This window comes from Neoarius graeffei, chromosome 1, assembly GCF_027579695.1.
Source record: "Neoarius graeffei isolate fNeoGra1 chromosome 1, fNeoGra1.pri, whole genome shotgun sequence".
NCBI classification, from domain to species: domain Eukaryota; kingdom Metazoa; phylum Chordata; class Actinopteri; order Siluriformes; family Ariidae; genus Neoarius; species Neoarius graeffei.
This window is the reverse complement of record NC_083569.1, coordinates 41,219,835-41,243,771: the sequence shown is the minus strand read 5'-3', so window position 1 is coordinate 41,243,771 and position 23,937 is coordinate 41,219,835. Positions and strand designations below refer to the sequence as shown.

The 23,937-nt window shown below is 42.1% G+C and overlaps 1 protein-coding gene across 2 annotated transcripts in view; it reads left to right on the top strand.

Annotated features, from left to right (window-relative positions):
- The window catches only part of ctnnd2b (catenin (cadherin-associated protein), delta 2b), a 229,446-nt gene that overhangs the window by 119,855 nt on the left and 85,654 nt on the right, over positions 1–23,937 (top strand). For both annotated transcript variants that reach the window (XM_060932003.1, XM_060931995.1), the window contains exons 6-8: positions 1,648–1,817; positions 14,294–14,816; positions 14,939–15,082. In XM_060932003.1, the coding sequence (XP_060787986.1) occupies positions 1,648–1,817; positions 14,294–14,816; positions 14,939–15,082 (837 nt within the window). The remainder of the gene's footprint in view (positions 1–1,647; positions 1,818–14,293; positions 14,817–14,938; positions 15,083–23,937) is intronic.

The window sequence follows — 23,937 nt, the reverse complement described above, 5'->3', positions numbered from 1 at the left end:
GATCTCGAGAAAACAAAACCGTTATTTCATGATCTCGAGTAAACAGCTGAGAAATGGTTCATTCGGGTGCGCCAAGAGACTTGTGATATGCTGACTTTGGGGCTATTTCTCATTCTGTATAGACGCAACTTTGGTCATTAGAATGTCTGGAATAATCGATCACCTAATAAGGCAATATTTTGATCAGGGGTTGACACAGGGAGAGATTGCATTAAGTCTTTTAATAAGGGATAATTTCAAAATTAGTCCGTGGCACCTCCGCAGAAGACTGGCCCGGCTTCGTCTCTACCAACGGAGATACAGTGATCCAGCTGAGATCATGAAATAATTGTTTTGTTTTCTCGAGATCTCGAAATAACGGATGCCATATATTCTTGGAAGGAAGTTACTCGGTAACCACGGAAACACTTTGCGCACGCGCATTTCAACTACCGTGAAAGAAAACCGCAAACATTTTTTGCTAGTGTGGACAGATGCACTAAACTGTACTGGTATACTTTGTATCGATACAGTTATACCACTTTCGTACCGGTATAAGTGTGAACACAGCAATAGACAACCATTCACACTCACACCTACGGTCAATTTAGAGTCACCAGTTAACCTAACCTGCATGTCTTTGGACTGTGGGGGAAACCGGAGCACCCGGAGGAAACCCACGCGGACACGGGGAGAACATGCAAACTCTGCACAGAAAGGCCCTCGCCGGCCACGGGGCTCGAACCTGGACCTTCTTGCTGTGAGGTGACAGCGCTAACCACTACACCACCGTGCCGCCCACAAAGTCATTAATTTATTTAAAAAAAAATAAAGCTACAGTTGACCAGCTCAGTATTTTCAGGTCATAGACATTACCTAGTTGCCATTTTCAGGTGCTTTTGAAGTGCACTATTCAGAATGCAATATTGCGTGATTGCTTCGTTCACTGAAAATTTGTCGATTGTGAACCTGCAAATTATACACTCTTACAATGCCTCTTGCAAGATGTACGACTTTCTGCTGACCAGTCTTTGCTTTGTCAATAAAGTCAGTTTGTACATCCACACCCCTGTAAAACCGACAGTCCTTTGTGGCACCGACTGGCACCTATCATTTGTGAAGTATGCATTTTGTTAGAGCAGAAGCTTTTGTGGCAGGGTTTGCGCCCCCAGATCAGCATGAGCTCTCAGAACCAGCCGAGCAGCTCAGCCTCCTTCTGTGTCTGAGAGAAAGAGGCGGATTGGCAAACGTGATTTGTGCTCCTGCTGGCCCCATTCTTCATGACATGAGCTCACTGACTCTTCCAGTCCTGATTAATTATACATGCTCACTACATCCATCTCCATTCCTAAACCTGGGAGGGAGAGGGTCGAGAGAGAGAGAGATAATAGTGATGGAGAGTGAGAAGCGAAAATAGTGATGGAGAGTGAGAAGGGAAAATAAGCAAGAAAATGTGTTGTTTGAGAGAGGGATGGTGAGAAAGCAGGGCCATGCATTATGAGGACAATGAAGAGGGAGCCTGAAAATCTGTCAGGGACAACAAACAAGAAAACAAAGAAATTTGAGGTAGCGTAGGATGAGCACTGCGTCAGAGTTACACTGTATATATAAATAATATAAGAACAATAAAGGATGCTTATTTCAGACATGTTTCTCTCCCCCATCCAGGAGCCGGCATCCTGTCCCAGAGTGCTTTACAGCTCAATAACCAGGAGGGCACCTTCCCTTATACTGCTGGTTACCATAGCAGCCAGACCCTGGCCCTGGGAGACCCTGCGACCTCCCAACCCCTAGCACGTGGTGCTCAGGTGGGAGGAGCCGTGCACAGCTACAGCCAGGTAGGGCTCGGTTGTTATTCCCTTTGGAAATCAGATAAAGCAATGTTAGTTTACACTCCGTCATGGGACTCAGTGCTATTTTGGGTCGCCTCTATAGGGTTCCTTTTAAAAGTCCATTCAGATTGTAACGATTTTGCATTCAGCATCGGAATATTAATGGGCCTATCATTTAATGTCATAGCATTTTTACCTCCGCTAAGGAGGTTATGTTTTCGGTAGCGTTTGTTTGTTTGTTGGTTTGTCTGTTAGCAACATTACGGAAAAAGTAATGAACGGATTGCTCTGAAATTTTTTCCAGAGGTGTGACTGGGCACAAGTAACAATCCGTTAAATTTTGGCGGTGATCCGGATCACTGGATAATTTTTCCCCATTGAAATGAATGGGCGCACGATGCAAAAAAACAGATTTTTCCTTCTGTAGGCCAAACCGTACGGTGTAAAGTCATGAAACTTGGTACACTGATGGAGGAGTTGGTACATCTCACGCTCTAGCGCCACCAACTGATCACAGCCTTACGTAACTTTTGATCCGTATGTCCGATTTTCATAAGTCTGGTGCCGTTGGAATCCTTGGAGCTAGACGATTCCAACGCATCCTATGACGTCATTCTCCGCCTAATTAGATTTTCCGCCATTTTGAATTTTGTCCAAAGTGAAGGTAGAGTGACCCTGGCCGCATGTTTTGTCCGATCATCATGAAACTTGGCACACATGATATTCGTTTCGCTCTCATACATCGAAGCGTTCGCCCGTGGCAGCCAATCAAAATCAATGGCGAAGCCACCAAACAGGAAGTGAGCTCATATCACGAAAACGCTTTGACATATCAAGACCATATTTAGTGGCATGACTTTGGACCCCATCCAAACTACCCTCATTAAATATGGTGTCATTTGGCCACTAGGGGGCGTCACAATTAGCAAAAACGTATTTTGGCTCATATCTCAGAAATGCTTTAACGTATGAAGACCATATTTGTTGAGATGACTTTTGGCACCAGTTCATGTACCCTCACCAAATTTGGTGTCATTTGGCCACTAGGGGGCGCCACAATGAGCAAAAACGTGTTTTGGGTCATATCTCTTTACGGATTTAGAATTACATCTAAATGTTCATGTTAGTGATGCTCTGGGATGTCCCTGTAAAGAACCTAGCCAGCCTGTCATCTCCGTGTGAGAATCTGCCTTGTGTCTTGGCCAAACTTTGCGTGTTGACACAAAACTTGTCATGTGGGCGTGTGGTCCCCTCTCTTGCCGGGTCGCCATGGCGGCGCACGTGAGCAAGCACACTTTCGCATTTTCTCTAGAAATGCATTCTAGTTATTATTATTATTACCGCCGCCAAGGAGGTTATGTTTTCGGTAGCGTTGGTTTGTTTGTTTGTTGGTTTGTCTGTTAGCAACATTACGGAAAAAGTAATGAACGGATTGCTCTGAATTTTTTTCCAGAGGTGTGACTGGGCACAAGTTGCAATACATTAAATTTTGGCGGTGATCCGGATCACCTTCTGGATCCCGGATTTTTTAAAGGATTCTTGGCGGAGGTCTGCGCTCTCCGAGTGCTTTTCTAGTATTTTAATAGTCCACACGTGAGGCAGTCTAGCTAAAACTGAAGTTAGCAGGAGTGGACTTGTCAGATGACTTAGAAGAACAAAACGACTGTGTTAACAAATTCTCAGCATGGTAATGCTTTGTGGTTAATGTTTACTGGATCATCTGTATGCACTCTATAGACGTACAGTGGTGCTTGAAAGTTTGTGAACCCTTTAGAATTTTCGATATTTCTGCATAAATATGAGCTAAAACATCATCAGATTTTCACACAAGTCCTAAAAGTAGATAAAGAGAACCCAGTTAAACAAATGAGACAAAAATATTATACTTGGTCATTTATTTATTGAGGAAAATGATCCAATATTACATATCTGTGAGTGGCAAAAGTATGTGAACCTTTCGGATTAGCAGTTAATTTGAAGGTGAAATTAGAGTCAGGTGTTTTCAATCAATTGGTATGACAATCAGGAGTGAGTGGGCGCCCTGTTTTATTTAAAGAACAGGGATCGATCAAAGTCTGATCTTCACAACACATGCTTGTGGAAGTGTATCATGGCACGAACAAAGGAGGTTTCTGAGGACCTCAGAAAAAGCGTTGTTGATGCTCATCAGGTTGGAAAAGGTTACAAAACCATCTCTAAAGTGTTTGGACTCCACCAATCCACAGTCAGACAGATTGTGTACAAATGGAAGAAATTCAAGACCATTGTTACCCTCCCCAGGAGTGGTCGACCAAAAAAAGATCATTCCAAGAGCAAAGCGTGTAATAGTCAGCGAGGTGAAAAAGGACCCCAGGGTAACTTCTAAGCAACTGAAGGCCTCTCTCACATTGGCTAATGTTAATATTTATGAGTCCACCATCAGGAGAACACTGAACAACAATGGTATGCATGGCAGGGTTGCAAGGAGAAAGCCACTGCTCTCCAAAAAGAACATTGCTGCTCGTCTGCAGTTTGCTAAAGATCACATGGACAAGCCAGAAGGCTATTGGAAAAATGTTTTGTGGATGGATGAGACCAAAATAGAACTTTTTGGTTTAAATGAGAAGCATTATGTTTGGAGAAAGGAAAACACTGCATTCCAGCATAAGAACCTTATCCTATCTGTGAAACATGGTGGTGGTAGTATCATGGTTTGGCCTGTTTTGCTGCATCTGGGCCATGACGGCTTGCCATCATTGATGGAACAATGGATTCTGAATTATACCAGCGAATTCTAAAGGAAAATGTCAGGACATCTGTCCATGAACTGAATCTCAAGGGAAGGTGGGTCATGCAGCAAGACAACGACCCGAAGCACACAAGTTGTTCTACCAAAGAATGGTTAAAGAAGAATAAAGTGAATGTTTTGGAATGGCCAAGTCAAAGTCCTGACCTTAATCCAATGGAAATGTTGTGGAAGGACCTGAAGCGAGCAGTTCATGTGAGGAAACCCACCAACATCCCAGAGTTAAAGCTGTTCTGTACGGAGGAATGGGCTAAAATTCCTCCAAGCTGGTGTGCAGGACTGATCAACAGTTACCGGAAATGTTTAGTTGCAGTTATTGCTGCACAAGGGGGTCACACCAGATACTGAAAGCAAAGGTTCACATACTTTTGCCACTCACAGATATGTAATATTGGATCATTTTCCGCAATAAATAAATCACCAAGTATAATATTTTTGTCTCATTTGTTTAACTGGGTTCTCTTTATCTACTTTTAGGACTTGTGTGAAAATCAGATGATGTTTTAGCTCATATTTATGCAGAAATATTGAAAATTCCAAAGGGCTCACAAACTTTCAAGCACCACTGTATTGTCCTTGTAAACTTGCAGCTTTTCCCCTGATTTTATTTGAACAGTCCAATTTATGGTTCTTGATGTGTAGTAATTAATTTATAGACTATCAAATTCTTAGCAAAAACAAGTAGGCCAAAAATAATATCAGCTTGGACCTAATGTGTGGCTGTAAAGTTTTGACACCCCGACTCATTCATAGGGTTTTCTGTATTTGGACTATTGTCTGCATTGTAGAACAATACTGAAGACAAAAGTATGAAATAACACATGGAACATATATGGAATTGTGTGGTAAAGAAAAAAGTGTTAAAAAACAAAACGTTTCATATTTTAGATTCTTCAAAGTAGCCACTGTTTACCTTGATGACGCTTTACACACTATTGGCATTATCTTAACCAGCTTCATGAGGTAGTCACCTGGAAGACTTTTCAGTTAACAGGTCAAAAGTTAATTAGTGCAATTTCTTGCCTTTTTAATGTGTTTGAGATCAAACAGTAAACAGTAATTAATAAAAATATAGCAAACAGCCCTATTCCACAACTGTAGTAATCCATATTACAGTGGTGCTTGAAGGTTTGTGAACCCTTTAGAATTTTCTATATTTCTGCATAAATATGACCTAAAACATCATCAGATTTTCACACAAGTCCTAAAAGTAGATAAAGAGAACCCAGTTAAACAAATGAGACAAAAATATTATACTTGGTCATTTATTTATTGAGGAAAATGATCCAATATTACATATCTGTGAGTGGCAAAAGTATATGAACCTTTGCTTTCAGTATCTGGTGTGACCCCCTTGTGTGGCAATAACTGCAGCTAAACATTTCCGGTAACTGTTGATCAGTCCTGCACACCGGCTTGGAGGAATTTTAGCCCATTCCTCCGTACAGAACAGCTTCAACTCTGGGATGTTGAGAAGAAACCTTTAAGAAGAAACCTTTATTTGGTCACATGCACAGTGAAGTTCATCCTCTGCATTTAACCCATCTGAAGCAGTGAACACGCACACACACTCAGAGCAGTGGGCAGCCACACCAGAGTGCCCAGGGAGCTCAAGGGCACCTCAGCCCAAGGCCACCTCACGTCAACCTAACTGCATGTCTTTGGGGGAAACCGGAGCACCCGGAGGAAACCCACGGGGAGAACATGCAAACTCCACACAGAAAGGCCCTCGCCGGCTGCTGGGTTCGAACCTGGAATCTTCTTGCTGTGAGGCGACCGTGCTAACCACTACACCACCGTGCCGTTCATGTTGGTGGGTTTCCTCACATGAACTTCTCGCTTCAGGTCCTTCCACAACATTTCGATTGGATTAAGGTCAGGACTTTGACTTGGCCATTCCAAAACATTCACTTTATTCTTCTTTAACCATTCTTTGGTAGAGCAACTTGTGTGCTTCGGGTCGTTGTCTTGCTGCATGACCCACCTTCTCTTGAGATTCAGTTCATGGACAGATGTCCTGACATTTTCCTTTAGAATTCGCTGGTATAATTCAGAATTCATTGTTCCATCAATGATGGCAAGCCATCCTGGCCCAGATGCAGCAAAACAGGCCCAAACCATGATACTACCACCACCATGTTTCACAGATGGGATAAGGTTCTTATGCTGGAATGCAGTGTTTTCCTTTCTCCAAATATAACGCTTCTCATTTAAACCAAAAAGTTCTACTGTGGTCTCATCCATCCACAAAACATTTTTCCAATAGCCTTCTGGCTTGTCCACATGATTTTTAGCAAACTGCAGATGAGCAGCAATGTTCTTTTTGGAGAGCAGTGGGTTTCTCCTTGCAACCTTGCCATGCACATCATTGTTGTTCAGTGTTCTCCTGATGGTGGACTCATGAACATTAACATTAGCCAATGTGAGAGGGGCCTTCAGTTGCTTAGAAGTTACCCTGGGGTCCTTTGTGACCTCGCCGACTATTACACGCCTTGCTCTTGGAGTGATCTTTGTTGGTCGACCACTCCTGGGGAGGGTAACAATGGTCTTGAATTTCCTCCATTTGTACACAATCTGTCTGACTGTGGATTGGTGGAGTCCAAACTCTTTAGAGATGGTTTTGTAACCTTTTCCAGCCTGATGAGCGTCAACAATGCTTTTTCTGAGCTCCTCAGAAATCTCCTTTGTTTGTGCCATGATACACTTCCACAAACATGTGTTGTGAAGATCAGACTTTGACAGATCCCTGTTCTTTAAATAAAACAGCATGCCCACTCACACCTGATTTCAATCAGTGGGATGACAAACACCTGACTCTAATTTCACCTTCAAATGAACTGCTAATCCTAGAAGTTCACATACTTTTGCTACCTCTCTGTAATATTGGATCATTTTCCTCAATAAATAAATGACCAAGTATAATATTTTTATCTCATTTGTTTAACTGGGTTCTCTTTATCTACTTTTCGGACTTGTGTGAAAATCTGATGATATTTTAGGTCATATTTATGCAGAAATGTAGAAAATTCTAAAGGGTTCACAAACTTTCAAGCATCACTGTATGTCAAGAACCACTCAACTACGTAAAGAGAAATGACATCCATCATTACTTCAAGACATGAAGTGGGTGGAGGGTATTTTTATTACAGTTAAAGGGGCGCCTGGCTGTCAGTTTGCAAATCTCTGAGCTACAGTACATCACAGAAAGAGGAAATATAATAACTTCATCATAAGATTTAATGTTTCATGTGGTTTTATTTACTCTGTAATACTCTAATACTTTGTATTTGGTTTATCTCATTATATAATTATAAAGGCCCTCATGAGCCGAGTCGCACACATCAGAGCTGCAAAATCACAAAACATCAGCTTCTGTCTTTGAGACACTTGTAACAACGCAAAGCCCCTGTTTGCTGTTTTGTTTGTTGCTCCATGATCCAAGAGACACATGGTATTTCCTCCCATTGATTAGATTAGATTAGATAGAACTTTATTGATCCCTTTGGGCGGGTTCCCTCAGGGAAATTAAAAATTCCAGCAGCATCATTACAGGATAAACAGAGAATAGAAAATAGAGAAAACTTCTAGATAAATTAAGTATTTACAGATACAAATATTTAAAAAAAATACATCTGTATAAAGTAGGCATGCAACAATTCACCCAGTTCGCGATTTGATTGAGTTCACAATATTGGGCTCATGATTCGATTTTCCCCCAGTATTTTTTGAATAAATATTAAATGAAGAAAATTTTATTACCAAAAAATACAACATTTATTTTCTTATTATTTATCAACTTAAATATTCTTTTTGTTAATTAAAAAATACTTTTGCTTCATTTTCTTAATGACCAACAATAGTTATTTACCCACATTTGTAAAGGTTGGAGTAAAATAAACATAATGTTATTTACCAGCTGGGAGGTCCGTATGGTGAAATACCGTGACCGAGGTCTTGAAAGTACTGAGCGAGGCCCTCTGGGCCGAGGTCAGTATTTAAGGCCGAGGTCACGGTATTTCACCATACTGACCGACCTTAAGCTGGTAAATAATATATTTATTTTTTTCTTTACCAAATTCTAACAGAAAACGAGAGCGCCCGAAAGGGAAAACTGAGCCGAGTCGCCATTTTGAATCCTCATTCACGGCTGTAATGCAAATTGCTTCCTCCTCGGTATACAAGTGCACTTCCATGGCAGGAAAAAACTACATTTTGCCGCCTATGTATTCCCCTATTTATACAAAATTGAGCCATTCAGGATTCAGCCATGTTTTTGCTCGGCATTAGCAAGTTAGAGGTTTTTAGCTTTCTCCTGAAATGTTTTCTTTTATTTTGTCTTCCTCAGGGTAGTAAAACTCGCTTTCGCTGTGAAGACTGTCGTTATCGTTATACATGCTGTAAAATTAATGCTATTTTGAATCCTCATTCACGGCTGTAATGCAAATTGTTTCCTCTTCGGTATACAAGTGCTAGCCTGGGAAATCCCATGCTGCTTTGCACAATCGTTCCGATCTGAAAAGACAGCATGGAAACTATGGTCTAAAGGCTCGCCTGAGTTAGGGAGCCAATCAGAGAGTGAGGAGGGGTGGAATGACGGTGACGCGTACTACTCGACAAACGGAAGCTTGTAGTTTATTTGGGACTGTTTACGGATCACATTTAACATGGCGGTGAGCGATACAAACCAAACTTTCGATCAAGCTTTAGACACTGTTCCGAATAGTTTAGAGCGAAAGTTTGTTTTAAAAAAAGAACAGCGTTTGGCGTTACAGTCTTTCTTCGCCTCTTCGTCTGCTTCGTCGCTCTAACTACGTCACCGGGTACAACTGACATGATTGGCCATGGGCTACGTATACGCCAAATGATAGACATTCGCAACGTCCAATAAACGGCTGTTGACAATCGTAAACCACACCTCCCCTACGAGAAATTCAATAGGCGGATTCCAGACCATATTTCACTTGTGATATGGTCTGGTGTTAACCAGACTATACAAGTGCACTTCCGTGGCAGGAAAAAACCTACATTTTGCCGCCTATGTAGTCCCCTATTTATACAAATAGGAGTTATTCAGGATTCAGCCATGCTTTTGCTCGGCGTTAGCAACAGTTAGAGGTTTTTAGCTTTCTCCTGAAATGTTTTCTTTTATTTCTTCTTCCTCAGGGTAGTAAAACTCACCTTCGCTGTGAACACTGTCGTTATCGCTATCCATGCAGTAAAATTAATGCTATTATACTAAGAAATGCTGGCAAAAATGTATAAGATTTTTGATAAAAATCTTATAAATAAATCTTATAAAAAAGATAAATGTTGACAAAAATTGCTACTATGTTTGTTGTTGTTGTGAACAAGTGAGTCGCCAGAGGTCCGTAACCGGGGTCCGTAACTGGGGTCCGTACCGTAGGATACGGACCCGCTCGCCAGCCAATCAGAGCTCAGGATTTGATGGAAACTGGACCGCGAAAAAAATAAAATAGCCTATTAACTAAAATATTTCCATTATTAAAGAATGAAAAAAGTTAATACCAGATAGTCCATTTCTTAATAAACTTCAATGAATATTTACTACCTCCATTTTTCTTCTCTTTTCTTTAACTTTCTGTGAAAAGGTAACTCTGATTTCTTGTTAAATCTATTTATACAGTCAATCACACAACAGCTGTTTCCCATTTTACATCTGGGTTTTTTGTGTGTGTGTGTTAGTTTTCCACAGCATTCACACTGTTGTTTCTGCCTAGGGTGAAGTCGTGTATTCCCACTATTTTATGTCACTGTGCACTGTGCTCTCACACAACTACAGCTTGGAAAAAACAGCTGTGTCCGAAATCGCTCACTCGCTCACTACTCCCTGCTCCCTATATAGGGAATTACTATATAGAGGACTGTATAATGAGCTCATTGGTAAAATTAAAAACCGCTTTTGGGCACTAGTCCGTCGCGCTGGTATTTACGTCATTACTGTCGCACAATTAAAACGTGCCAGATCAGTCGTCTGGTGGGTTTTCAAAATAATAAATACACGCATGTGTTTTTGTGATAAATCCATATTATACTGGGTGTATTTCCCACCTTAATAAATACAAAGTGCCTGTATCTTTCAGTTTTTTTTTTTTTTTAATCAAGGCTGAATACGGGGCGGCACGGTGGTGTAGTGGTTAGCGCTGTCGCCTCACAGCAAGAAGGTTCTGGGTTCGAGCCCCGTGGCCGGCGAGGGCCTTTCTGTGCGGAGTTTGCATGTTCTCCCCGTGTCCGCGTGGGTTTCCTCCGGGTGCTCCGGTTTCCCCCACAGTCCAAAGACATGCAGGTTAGGTTAACTGGTGACTCTAAATTGACCGTGAGTGTGAATGGTTGTCTGTGTCTGTGTGTCAGCCCTGTGATGACCTGGCGACTTGTCCAGGGTGTACCCCGCCTTTCGCCCGTAGTCAGCTGGGATAGGCTCCAGCTCGCCTGCGACCCTGTAGAACAGGATAAAGCGGCTACAGATAATGAGATGAGATGAGATTCGAATTGTCAGAAATGTGTATCGCGATTTATTGTCACACAATATATCATCACATGCCTAGTATTACGCTATATTAAACTTTGATACAACCCCGATTCCAAAAAAGTTGGGACAAAGTACAAATTGTAAATAAAAACGGAATGCAATGATGTGGAAGTTTCAAAATTCCATATTTTATTCAGAATAGAACATAGATGACATATCAAATGTTTAAACTGAGAAAATGTATCATTTAAAGAGAAAAATTAGGTGATTTTTAAATTTCATGACAACAACACATCTCAAAAAAGTTGGGACAAGGCCATGTTTCCCACTGTGAGACATCCCCTTTTCTCTTTACAACAGTCTGTAAACGTCTGGGGACTGAGGAGACAAGCTGCTCAAGTTTAGGGATAGGAATGTTAACCCATTCTTGTCTAATGTAGGATTCTAGTTGCTCAACTGTCTTGGGTCTTTTTTGTCGTATCTTCTGTTTTATGATGCGCCAAATGTTTTCTATGGGTGAAAGATCTGGACTGCAGGCTGGCCAGTTCAGTACCCGGACCCTTCTTCTACGCAGCCATGATGCAGTAATTGATGCAGTATGTGGTTTGGCATTGTCATGTTGGAAAATGCAAGGTCTTCCCTGAAAGAGACGTCGTCTGGATGGGAGAATATGTTGCTCTAGAACCTGGATATACCTTTCAGCATTGATGGTGTCTTTCCAGATGTGTAAGCTGCCCATGCCACACGCACTAATGCAACCCCATACCATCAGAGATGCAGGCTTCTGAACTGAGCGCTGATAACAACTCGGGTCGTCCTTCTCCTCTTTAGTCCGAATGACACGGCGTCCCTGATTTCCATAAAGAACTTCAAATTTTGATTCGTCTGACCACAGAACAGTTTTCCACTTTGCCACAGTCCATTTTAAATGAGCCTTGGCCCAGAGAAGACGTCTGCACTTCTGGATCGTGTTTAGATACGGCTTCTTCTTTGAACTATAGAGTTTTAGCTGGCAACGGCGGATGGCACGGTGAATTGTGTTCACAGATAATGTTCTCTGGAAATATTCCTGAGCCCATTTTGTGATTTCCAATACAGAAGCATGCCTGTATGTGATGCAGTGCCGTCTAAGGGCCCGAAGATCACGGGCACCCAGTATGGTTTTCCGGCCTTGACCCTTATGCACAGAGATTCTTCCAGATTCTCTGAATCTTTTGATGATATGTTCAAACTCTTTGCAGTTTTACACTGTCGAACTCCTTTCTGATATTGCTCCACTATTTGTCGGCGCAGAATGAGGGGGATTGGTGATCCTCTTCCCATCTTTACTTCTGAGAGCTGCTGCCACTCCAAGATGCTCTTTTTATACCCAGTCATGTTAATGACCTATTGCCAATTAGTGATGGGAATTTCGGCTCTTTTTCGGGAGCCGGCTCTTTTGGCTCTTCTTACTATAAGGAGCCGGCTCTTTCGGCTCCCAAACGGCTCCTGAGATTTTATTTTTGATTTAATTGCTGCAATTAACTAGTTAATTAATTACATTATTATTTATATTTTATCAATAGGATGTTTTCCATTTTATTTTTTAGTTTTTGTAGCCATTGTAAAGCTTTGTAAAGTATAGCAATGTAACAATGTTCTAGCTATAGAAATAAAACTTACTTACCAATTAATAAATTATTTTCTCACAAACATAATGCAAAACTGTTATATTACCAATATAAAATACACAAAAGACATCAACTGTTTATCCTTTATGGCTTTATTTCACACTCGACCTTGAACAAAATGCCACAAAATAAATTATGAAGTATAAATCAGGCCTAAGAAACTATGAAGCAAAGTTGGAAATTATTTTAACAAACACAGAACAATGTGCAACAAAATATGTGGCACCTTGAGCGCATGTAAAAAGAGAAAAAAGTGCCGCACTCTGCTCCACCAGTAATGAGAAGCCGCTGGAACAGCAAATATGCTCCTGTTATAATGACTGCTGTCTCGTTGTATACCGCAGATTAATCTGGCCATGCCAAGGCGGTTGCCGACCGAACCTGTCAATTTATGAGCGACAATTTATATCATGAGCTTTAGGAATTCACGGCAACAAAACAATGATCATGGTTGTCAAGTAGACAATCATCCTTCAGTTGAGCTGAACTCTCTCTCTCTGTCTCTGTCTCTCTCTGAGGCACCTAAGGACAAAAAACTAACTCGGCTCCCACCGAAGAGCCGGCTCCCGTCGTTCACTTCAAAGAGCCGGCTCTTTGAACCGGATCGTTCGCGACCGACACATCACTACTGCCAATTGACCTAATGAGTTGCAATTTGGTCCTCCAGCTGTTCCTTGTTTGTACCTTTAACTTTTCCAGCCTCTTATTGCCCCTGTCCCAACTTTTTTGAGATGTGTTGCTGTCATGAAATTTCAAATGAGCCAATATTTGGCATGAAATTTCAAAATGTCTCACTTTCGACATTTGATATGTTGTCTATGTTCTATTGTGAATACAATATCAGTTTTTGAGATTTGTAAATTATTGCATTCCGTTTTTATTTACAATTGTACTTTGTACCAACTTTTTTGGAATCGGGGTTGTACTTTATTATCTAAAAATCTAGTGCAATGCATATTTGTGATGGGTGTTCAGACAAATTTTGTTAGTTATTAAATAACAGTGGGCATTTACTGCTTTCACTAAATGAATAATTATATCTTTCAGAAAGTGAAAATGCTGTTTCTACGTGTTAGGCATATTTCTTTAGTAGTGCTCATGGAGCTAGTTAAATGACTATGATGTAGCCTATAGCATGTCTTGGTATTATGTCATGAAAGAAAAGAACAATGCTCTTAGCTTCTTCAGCTTGGCTGCCTGTGCTGGGCATTAATTTGAAATGGACAACCACAGAGCACTTAACAGTTTCATATCTTGGGGTTCATTCATTTTGGTTTCAGGCAAATGCTGGAAAGGCTGGTAAAGCACAACCTTCTATGAAAGTAGTACATATGAATGGTGTGACTTGATCAAACTTGGTGATTTTTTTTTTAAAATTTCATAGAAGTGTAGATCGTAGTAAGTTGTTTTTTTGTTTGTTTTTTCTTGAAATAGAAAAAAGAAATATCAGTTCATCACGAAAGTTTAATCATGTCCATCAGTAATGCATCGAGATTTGGAACCGCCAACGTAACCCTTTTCTTACTGTTCACTCTGCTAGGTGACATCTAGCCGTGCAGCCCAGCTGGTGGCCAACGACCCGGGTGCACATGCCCAGTCCCGAGACTCAGTGGCACAGAGCCATGGCAGCGCTTTCCACTTGCCTGACACTCAGCCTTCAGTCTATTACTCATGTGCCACCCTGCCAGCCCAGCGTGTGAGCTCTCCGCTCTCCATGCAGACCCTGGGCTCACCTTCCAAACTCCAGAGGCTTGGCTCAGCCTCCGATATGCCCAGCTACGCCACTCTGCAGCGGGTATCGTCACCCAAGCAGTCACCCAGTCGCCTAGCCAAATCCTACAGCACCAGCTCGCCCATTAACATGGCAGCTGGAGGGGCATCATCTGCCTCACCTGGGCAGGGCAACGCCACTGGCTCCTCCCCCCTCCACCAGGTCAGCTCAGCTGTGGGCAGCTATGCCACACTTTCACCTGCCAAACGTTTGCTGCACTCCTCCGACCAGTACAAGATCTCCCATGAGCTCTATGCCAATGCTACCCTGCAGAGGCCTGGCAGTCTTGCAGGTGCACACTATACTACTACTACTTCGGGTTTGCACCACACACACCTGCACACACAGACACGAGCTAATTTGTTTTAAAACATATGCTACAAATGCTGGTTTGCGTGTGTGTGTTGTGTCCAGGTTCCAGGGGCTCTTACAGCAGTCAGCACAGCCACCTGGCCACTGAACTGCGCCCCCTGCAGTCTCCTGAGCACCACATCGATCCCATCTATGAGGACAGGGTCTATCAGAAAGCACCACTGAGGAACTTCACCCAGAGTCAGGGTAAGACAGCACACAACAGTCTTCCACTTTTCAGTTTTGCCTGCTTTTATGCAAATGTGATAGTTTTGAGAATGCCAGATGAATTCCATGCTGGATTTCCGTCTTTCTTTTTAAATAGAAATCCCATTCACACTACAGGGAGTGTTTTGAAGCTGCTTGAGCAACAACAGCAAACTCACTGACTTCATTACTTGAACATCAACATATTGTGCAAGATGTTTTCAGTCACACTTTACACATTGTTTTCAAAACAGTTAAACAATTACACATGAATTTACCACCTGTATGTGCAACCCCAATTCCAAAAAAGTTGGGACGCTGTGGAAACCATAAATAAAAACAGAATGCGATGTTTTGCAAATCATACGGTAGAAACCTTGTATTTCATTGAGAATAGTACAAAGACAACATATCAAATGTTGAAACTGAGAAATTTTATTGTTTTTTGAAATAAATATGCTCATTTTTTTTTTAATTTGATGCCAGCAACATGTTTCAAAAAAGTTGGGACGGGGCAACAAAAGACTGAAAAAGTTGTGTAATATTTAAAAAAAAAAAATCCTGATTATGTTAATTGGCAACAGGTCAGTAACATGATTGGGTATAAAAAGAGCATCCCAGAGAGGCGGAGTCTCTCAGAAGTAAAGATGGGGAGGGGTTCACCGCTCTGTGAAAGACTGTGTGGGCAAACAGTACAACAATTTAAGAATAACGTTCCTCAATATAAAATTGCAAGGAATTTGGGGATCACATCATCATAATACATTAAAAGATTCAGAGAATCTGGAGAAATCTCTGTATGCAAGAGACAAGGCTGAAAATCGACATTGGATGCCTGTGATCTTCAGGCCTTCAGGAGACACTGCATTAAAAGCAGACATGTGTCTGTAGTGGAAATCACTGTATGGGCTCAGGAACACTTCAGAAAACCATCGTCTGTGAAAACAGTTCATTACTGCATCCACTAATGCAAGTTAAAGCCAGATATAAACAATATCCAGAAACACCGCCACCTTCTCTGGGCCCGAGCTCTTTTACGATGAACTGAGGCGAAGTGGAAAATTGTCCCGAGACCTGATGAGTTGAAATTTGAAGTTCTTTTTTTAAAATCATAGACACTGCATCTTCTGGGCTAAAGAGGAGAGGGACCATCCAGCTTGTTATTTGCACACGGTTCAAAAGCCAGCATCTGTGATAGTATCATGGTGCATTAGTGCACATGACATGGGTAGCTTGTACATCTGGGAAGGCATCATTAATGCTGAATGGTATAAACACGTTTCGGAGCAATATGCTGCCATCCAGACAAAATCCTTTTCAGGGAAGGCCTTCCTTCTTTCAGCAAGACAATGCCAAGCCGCTTTCTGCACATATTAAAGGAACAGTCCACCGTACTTCCATAATGAAATATGCTCTTATCTGAATTGAGACGAGCTGCTCCGTATCTCTCCGAGCTTTGCGCGACCTCCCAGTCAGTCAGACGCAATCAAACGTGCTGTCACTCCTGTTAGCAATGTAGCTAGGCTCAGCATGGCCAGTGGTATTTTTTGGGGCTGTAGTTAGATGCGACCAAACTCTTCCGCGTTTTTTCTGTTTACATAGGTTTATATGACCAGTGACATGAAACAAGTTCAGCTGCACAAATTGAAACGTAGCGATTTTCTATGCTATGGAAAGTCCGCACTATAATGACAGGCATACTAACACCTTCTGCGCGCTTCGGCAGCGCATTGATATCTGAGCTCCGTATCAATGCGCTGCCGAAGCGCGCAGAAGGTGTTAGTACGCCTGTCATTATAGTGCGGACTTTCCATAGCATAGAAAATCGCCACATTTCAATTTGTGTAACTGAACTTGTTTCATATCACTGGTCATATAAACCTGTGTAAACAGGAAAAATGCGGAAGAGTTTGGTCGCATCTAACTACAGCCCCAAAAAATACCATTGGCCATACTGAGCCTAGCTACATTGCTAACAGGAGTGACAGCACATCTGACTGCGTCTGACTGACTGGGAGGTCGCGCAAAGCTCGGAGAGGTACGGAGCAGCTCGTCTCAATTCAGATAAGAGCATATTTCATTATGGAAGTACGGTGGACTGTTCCTTTAAAACTGCATGGCTTTGTAGTAAAAGAGTCCAGGTGCTAAACTGGCCTGCCTGCAGTCTAGACCTGTCTCCCATTTAAAACATTTGGTTCATTATGAAGCGCAAAATACGACAAAGGAGACCCCGAACTGTTGAGCAGTTTAAGGCCGAATCCCATTTCACCCCTTGGACCAACCCCTTAGCCCTTCCCCTCCATTTTGCGCGTTCACGTGAAGGGGTAGGGGTATCCCAATCCCAGTTAACGCGGAGGGGTAGGGGAAGGGGGAGGGCTTCTGTACCCCTCCAAACGGAGATTTTCCTGGAGCTGACTCCGAACGAAGGGGTTTGAGTGATTTCCCACAATGCCATGCGGATTTCAGCGAGATTTCATGCGGATTTCAGAAAGATGGCGGTTCCCGCGGCGAAAGATTGTCATAAATGTATTTTCTCCATTATTTACGTGTTTTAAGTTGTTATCCAGAGGAAACACGCCGCTTGATTCGCTTTCGAGCTGAGAATGAGCAGCGATTTCTGAAATCCAAGCTGCTGCTAAAAAGCTTTGGGAGTGAGTATTGTTTTCGGTTGCTTACTGCGTACGTTTTGTTCTGTTATTCTCGCTTTTATTGTTTACATGAGTGTTCTGACACCTCATTCTGTCGGATGTGGTGCACGAAGCGCCAAAGATATCCCATTCAGTGGTGTTAGTTAACAAATCACACCCTGCCAGCAGAGATTTCTGTTCTGGCTCTGACTGTAGCGGCTGGTCGCAGCCAATGACGCATTTGGTCGCGTTTTGCTAACGTAAACGCTGACGGAGGTACGCGATGACGTATGCGATCGTTGAAGGGCTATCCCAATACGTAAGGGTTGAATTTCAAGCCCTATCCCTTGTAGCTCAGTTTCAAGGGGAAGGGCCAAGGGGAAGGCGGAGGGGTAGGGGTAGAAATTAGAATTGGGATTGGGCCTAAATTGTATATCAGGCAAGAATGGAGAACATTTCTCTTTCAAAACTACAGCAGTTGGTGTCCTCGGTTGCCAAACGTTTACAGAGTTTTGTTAAAAGTAGAGGTGATGCAACACAAGTGGTGAACATGCTCTTGTCCCAATTTTTTTTTTAAACGTGTTGCTGACATCAAATTCAAAATGAGCATATGTTTTTCAAAAAACCGTTAAATTTCTCAGTTTCAGCATTTGATATGTTGTCTTTGTACTATTTTCAATGAAATATAGGGTTTCCATGATGTGCAAATCATCACGTTCTGTTTTTATTTACGTTCTACACAGCGTCCCACCTTTTTTGAATTGGGGTTGTATTTAGCATTATTGTTATTTAGTTTTTAGGCCGGGCGGCACGGTGGTGTAGTGGTTAGCGCTGTCGCCTCGCAGCAAGAAGGTCCGGGTTCGAGCCCCGTGGCCGACGAGGGCCTTTCTGTGCGGAGTTTGCATGTTCTCCCTGTGTCCGCGTGGGTTTCCTCCGGGTGCTCCGGTTTCCCCCACAGTCCAAAGACATGCAGGTTAGGTTAACTGGTGACTCTAAATTGACCGTAGGTGTGAATGTGAGTGTGAATGGTTGTCTGTGTCTATGTGTCAGCCCTGTGATGACCTGGCGACTTGTCCAGGGTGTACCCCGCCTTTCGCCCGTAGTCAGCTGGGATAGGCTCCAGCTTGCCTGCGACCCTGTAGAACAGGATAAAGCGGCTAGAGATAATGAGATGAGATGAGTTTTTAGGCCTGTTTCCACTGCACAAATTTTGGCATTCCGTTGATTAGTTAAACGCAGCCATCACAGCATTTTCTTGATAATGTTTCTTCCAGGACAGAAAAACTTCAGTCGAAGTGGCATTCAACTCAGCTTTCTTTTGCTTTTTAAAAGTTAGTTTTCTGGTGATGTTGAGAGGCAGCGTCAGGTTTAAAACAGCAATTTAATGTTTCAGATGTATTTTTTTATTGACTTGCTCACAGTAAAAATTCTGTCTCACTGTTTTGCATGCTATTTTCGTTTCCTGTCTGTTATCCAAGTTAAATAGCTTCCTGTTCACTTTTTCGATGCCCTTCATAACATAATGGTATGAGATAATGGAGTTATCCTCTATCTTGCCCTTATGTGTAGTGTTTGGGCTGTAAAAGATGCGCCATATTGCATCATTCGAGATGAGACTCTCGATGTGATACATCTGTGTATTAATCAATACATTGAACAGGCTGCATAGTAAAGTAGGCTGTTCATCATAAAACACCACTTATATTATGTGAGGTGCAGTAAAGTTTAAATTTAATCAAGCCGACACACCCTCCTCTGAAAAAGAAAGCTTCCTCTTTATGTCAAGAGGCTGAAGGTTCAGTTAGGATTTTCAGAAATGCTTTTCCTAAAAACACTGTTTTTCATGAGCCGATATGCAAGCAAATATTATACTAGCTAGTGCTAAAACTGCACACGCTCTCTCTCTCTCTCTCTCTCTCTCTCTCTCTCTCTCTCGCTTTGCTGCTTTAAGACAGCATTTCCTCGCTGATTCAATCAGGTTAAAACGAACCCGCAGTGAAAAATAAACATAAACTAGAAATATTGCACATTTTGCACAAATGTGTTTTGACTCCCTTGTATTATCACACTGTGTTGCATAAAGTAGGGTTTTAAAATTATTTTGTATTCCTGTTCACTCAAGGGTGCAGCCATATTGCCATTTTGTGGGCGGTGGCATGACGTACTATCGTTGATAAGTTCCCTGTATCTTGATTGTCTGGCTGCTCCTGACACCGCGATGGAGCCAGATGTACAAAGCATTGTTGAAAAATAGCAGAGTGCAAAGCCTATGGTTGAAAAAAATCATAAAAGTGGTAATAAGGGAAAGCATTTTTTTTCCCCCGCGTTCCATTGCTGACAGCCGAGCAACGTAAACGACTTGCTAAACAGTGGCTACCCAACTTGGGAACAGGCCACATTTTAGAAACACTCTCATGTGGTAGAAATTCAGTTGTTTGTGAGGACCATTCTGAGCCTGATTGCTTTGGAAGGAATCTACAGGCCGAGCTCTTGGGCTACACAGGTCACGTTAGACTCAAATCCGATGCCGTGCCAACAACATTCCAACACCGTCCATGGAAAAGGCAGGCCATGCAAGCCGATTAACAAAAACAGTATAGACATTCAAAGCTAATATACAGTGCTGAGCGTAAATGAGTGCACCCCCTTTGAAAAGTAACATTTTAAACAATATCTCAATGAACACAAACAATTTCCAAAATGTTGACAAGACAAAGTTTAATATGACATCTGTTTAACTTATAACGGGAAAGTAAGGTTAATAATATAACTTAGAGTACACATTTTTTCAGTTTTACTCAAATTAGGATGGTGCAAAAATGAGTACACCCCACAACAAAAACTACTACATCTAGTACTTTGTATGGCCGCCATGATTTTTAATGACAGCACCAAGTCTTCTAGGCATGGAATGAACAAGTTGGTGACATTTTGCAACATCGATCTTTTTCCATTCTTCAACAATGACCTCTTTTAGTGACTGGATGCTGGATGGAGAGCGATGCTCAACTTGTCTCTTCAGAATTCCCCATAGGTGTTCGATTGGGTTCAGATCAGGAGACATACTTGGCCACTGAATCACTTTCACCCTGTTCTTCTTCAGAAATCCAACAGTGGCCTTAGATGTGTGTTTAGTCATGTTGGAAAAGTGCATGACGACCAAGGGCACGGAGTGATGGTAGCATCTTCTCTTTCAGTATAGAGCAATACGTCTGTGAATTCATGATGCCATCAATGAAATGCAGCTCCCCGACACCAGCAGCACTCATGCAGCCCCACATAAGGACACTGCCACCACCATTGGCCCTTTTCCACTACCCTTTTTCAGCTCACTTCAGCTCACTTCAGCCCGACACGGCTCACGTTTCGACTACCAAAAACCAGCACGACTCGGCTCGCTTCAGCCCTGCTTAGCCCCTAAAACTCGCACGGTTTTGGAGTGGGGCTGAAGCGAGCCAAAGCGAGCCGAGTGAGGCTGGGGGCGTGAGCAGACACTCCCCTGTGCACTGATTGGTGAGGAGGAGTGTCCTCACATGCCCACACACGCCCCGTGAGCACGCTGGGATCTGTAAACACCGCAAACCCGGAAGAAGAATAATTAAGAATTACGAGAATTTCTGAAGCCTTATGCGCCTCGCCTCATCTATACGCTCTTGCCAGTATCTGTCCGCGTTGTCGGTGACAACAAGCCACAGCACCAAGACCAGCAACACTAACGACTCCATGTCCTCCATGTTTATTGTTTACTATTCGGGTCGTGAGACTACCGCTTAAAAGCTCACTGATGTCACTGTTTGCGCTGCTTAACGACATCACGTGACGTCCACCCACTTTCGCTAACTCCACCCAATGTGTCCACCCACTTCCAGCCAGCACGGTTCAGCGCGGTTGTAGTCGAAATGCAACTTCAATAGCCCCGCTCAGCTCGACTCAGCCCGACTCAGCACGGCACGGCTCAGCCGCGTTTGTAGTGGAAAAGCGGCACATATTTCACTGGAGGCCATACAAAGTACTAGATGCAGTAGTTTTTGTTGTGGGGTGTACTCATTTTTGCACCACCCTAATTTGAGTAAAACTGAAAAATGTGTAATCTAAGTTTATATTATTAGCCTTACTTTTCCGTTATAAGTTAAACAGATGTGATATTAAACTTTGTCTTGTCAACATTTTGGAAATTGTTTGTGTTCATTGAGATATTGTTTAAAATGTTACTTTTCAAAGGGGGTGCACTCATTTACGCTCAGCACTGTATATGTATTTAGGCACTGCCTCAACATAGAGCTCCCGAGGAATATAAAGTGTGTTAGTAAATAATCCCACATTATTTTGAAAAAGCAAATTAAAAATAAGCGCTGGATAAAAACCCATCTGTCTTATGTAAGCAAAGATACAAATTTTGTCGTCTGGTGCTCCATGCTTCAATCCGCTCCTCTATAAACTCGGACTCGGCTTGAAGCTGTCACTAGCATGTATTTAGACCACTATTGTGGCACATTGCATGTCTATACTTGTATTCACACATGTAATAAATAAATAAATAAATAAATAGTCTTTATAGATAGTAAGGACACACACATATACATAAACACACACACACACTGAGTTTCTATATATAATAGGCTGCTTACCGATTTACGAGTTCTCCATCTGGTGCTGGCCCTCTCACATCAGGCTATCATGGTCTGTATATAGTCTGTTTCCAGTGTGCGACATGCGTTTCCAAACCAGAAACAATTCCATGACTGTGCCTGTATTATATCATATAAAAGTTCGTGCTCTTTACAACAAATATATTCAGTGTCAGTTTTCCGCTTGGCACACTTTCCACATCAGCACCAGATAGCTGCCGAACCCTTTTTCCTACCTTCCTGACTTTGTCCTTGCAAAGCACCACCGATTTCATCATTTCGAATCATCTGATAATTATCTGCTGAAATCATTTACCAGATGCAGATTGTCCTTTTTCCGAGGTTCATACAGATATCTGGTTTCTCCGCTCTCCATCCTGACTTGAAGATCACTCTTTTTCATCTGACTAAATCCAGGCTAACAAGTATGTTTACATCGGCTCCACTTAACTTCCAGTACCTGGCTATCAAAGAATTTATATCACGTCCTGGACGCCATATCGGTTGCCCGTGTGAAATAAAACTTGAAGTGCTTTTAGACTTTTAAGCTTAAGATAGCTATTCAGGTGGCTGCACTTGTGCGCATTGTTATAATTCAGGCTTGTACTATCAATATCGATCATGTTTAAACGCTGTACTGGGACCCTTTAAAGAAATAACGACATTGATAGGGAAGTTAATAGCTACAAATATGAGACTGCTCCTTAGGGTGCATCAGTTGCCCTCACTTTCATAAAATCTGATGCATTTTTGTTTGGGTGTTCCTTTTCACCAATAAAGACATCCTGTAAAATGTTTTGACCATATTCAAAAGTCTAATGGTGGCACCATGAGGTTCATTTTTTTGCCAAAAAAACGCTTATTTTATGTTTTCGCGTGAGGTTTGAATCACAATGTTGGACTCCGTTTATTGATTTCTTGTGAGCCAGAGATCATGTTAAGAACCTTTGCAAGGGATTGAGAAGCATTAATGTGATTCATAATACATTTGTATGGTTTAAAAGTAGTTGAACAATGATTCAATGAACAGCTAAAAGTCAAACTGTGCTTGATAATATATTTAGAATATGTACTAAAAATTTGTATCTAAGATATTTGGTATACTCTATAACAAAGGTGGGCAAACTACGGCCCGCGGGCCACATCCGGCCCGTTGGCGTTTTTAATCCGGCCCGCGGAAGACAATCATATAAACACGATTGAGCAGATCTATAAACTATAAGCATCAGTGTTATCACGTAGACAGGTGTTCTAGAGATCCGTCTTTCCAGTCAGTCGTATTCGCGCGGGATTACATTTGCAGAGTGGTGCAGCGTGTGCCATGGAAGTCATTCTGGCGCCCATGCCACTGATGATCTCGAGAACACAGGATAAAACTTTACAATGAGTGGTCCTAAAAAAAGAAAAGTGGACAGTGAGTGCAGGGTGTTCAATAAAGAATGGACAACTAAATATTTTTTTGCTGAAGTCCGATCAAAGGCTGTATGCCTTATTTGCAAAGAAACCGTTGCAGTTTTAAAGGAATATAACATCAAACGGCACTTTTCCTCCAAGCATGCTAATTATGCTAACAACCAGTCAGCGCAAGCACAGATGAATA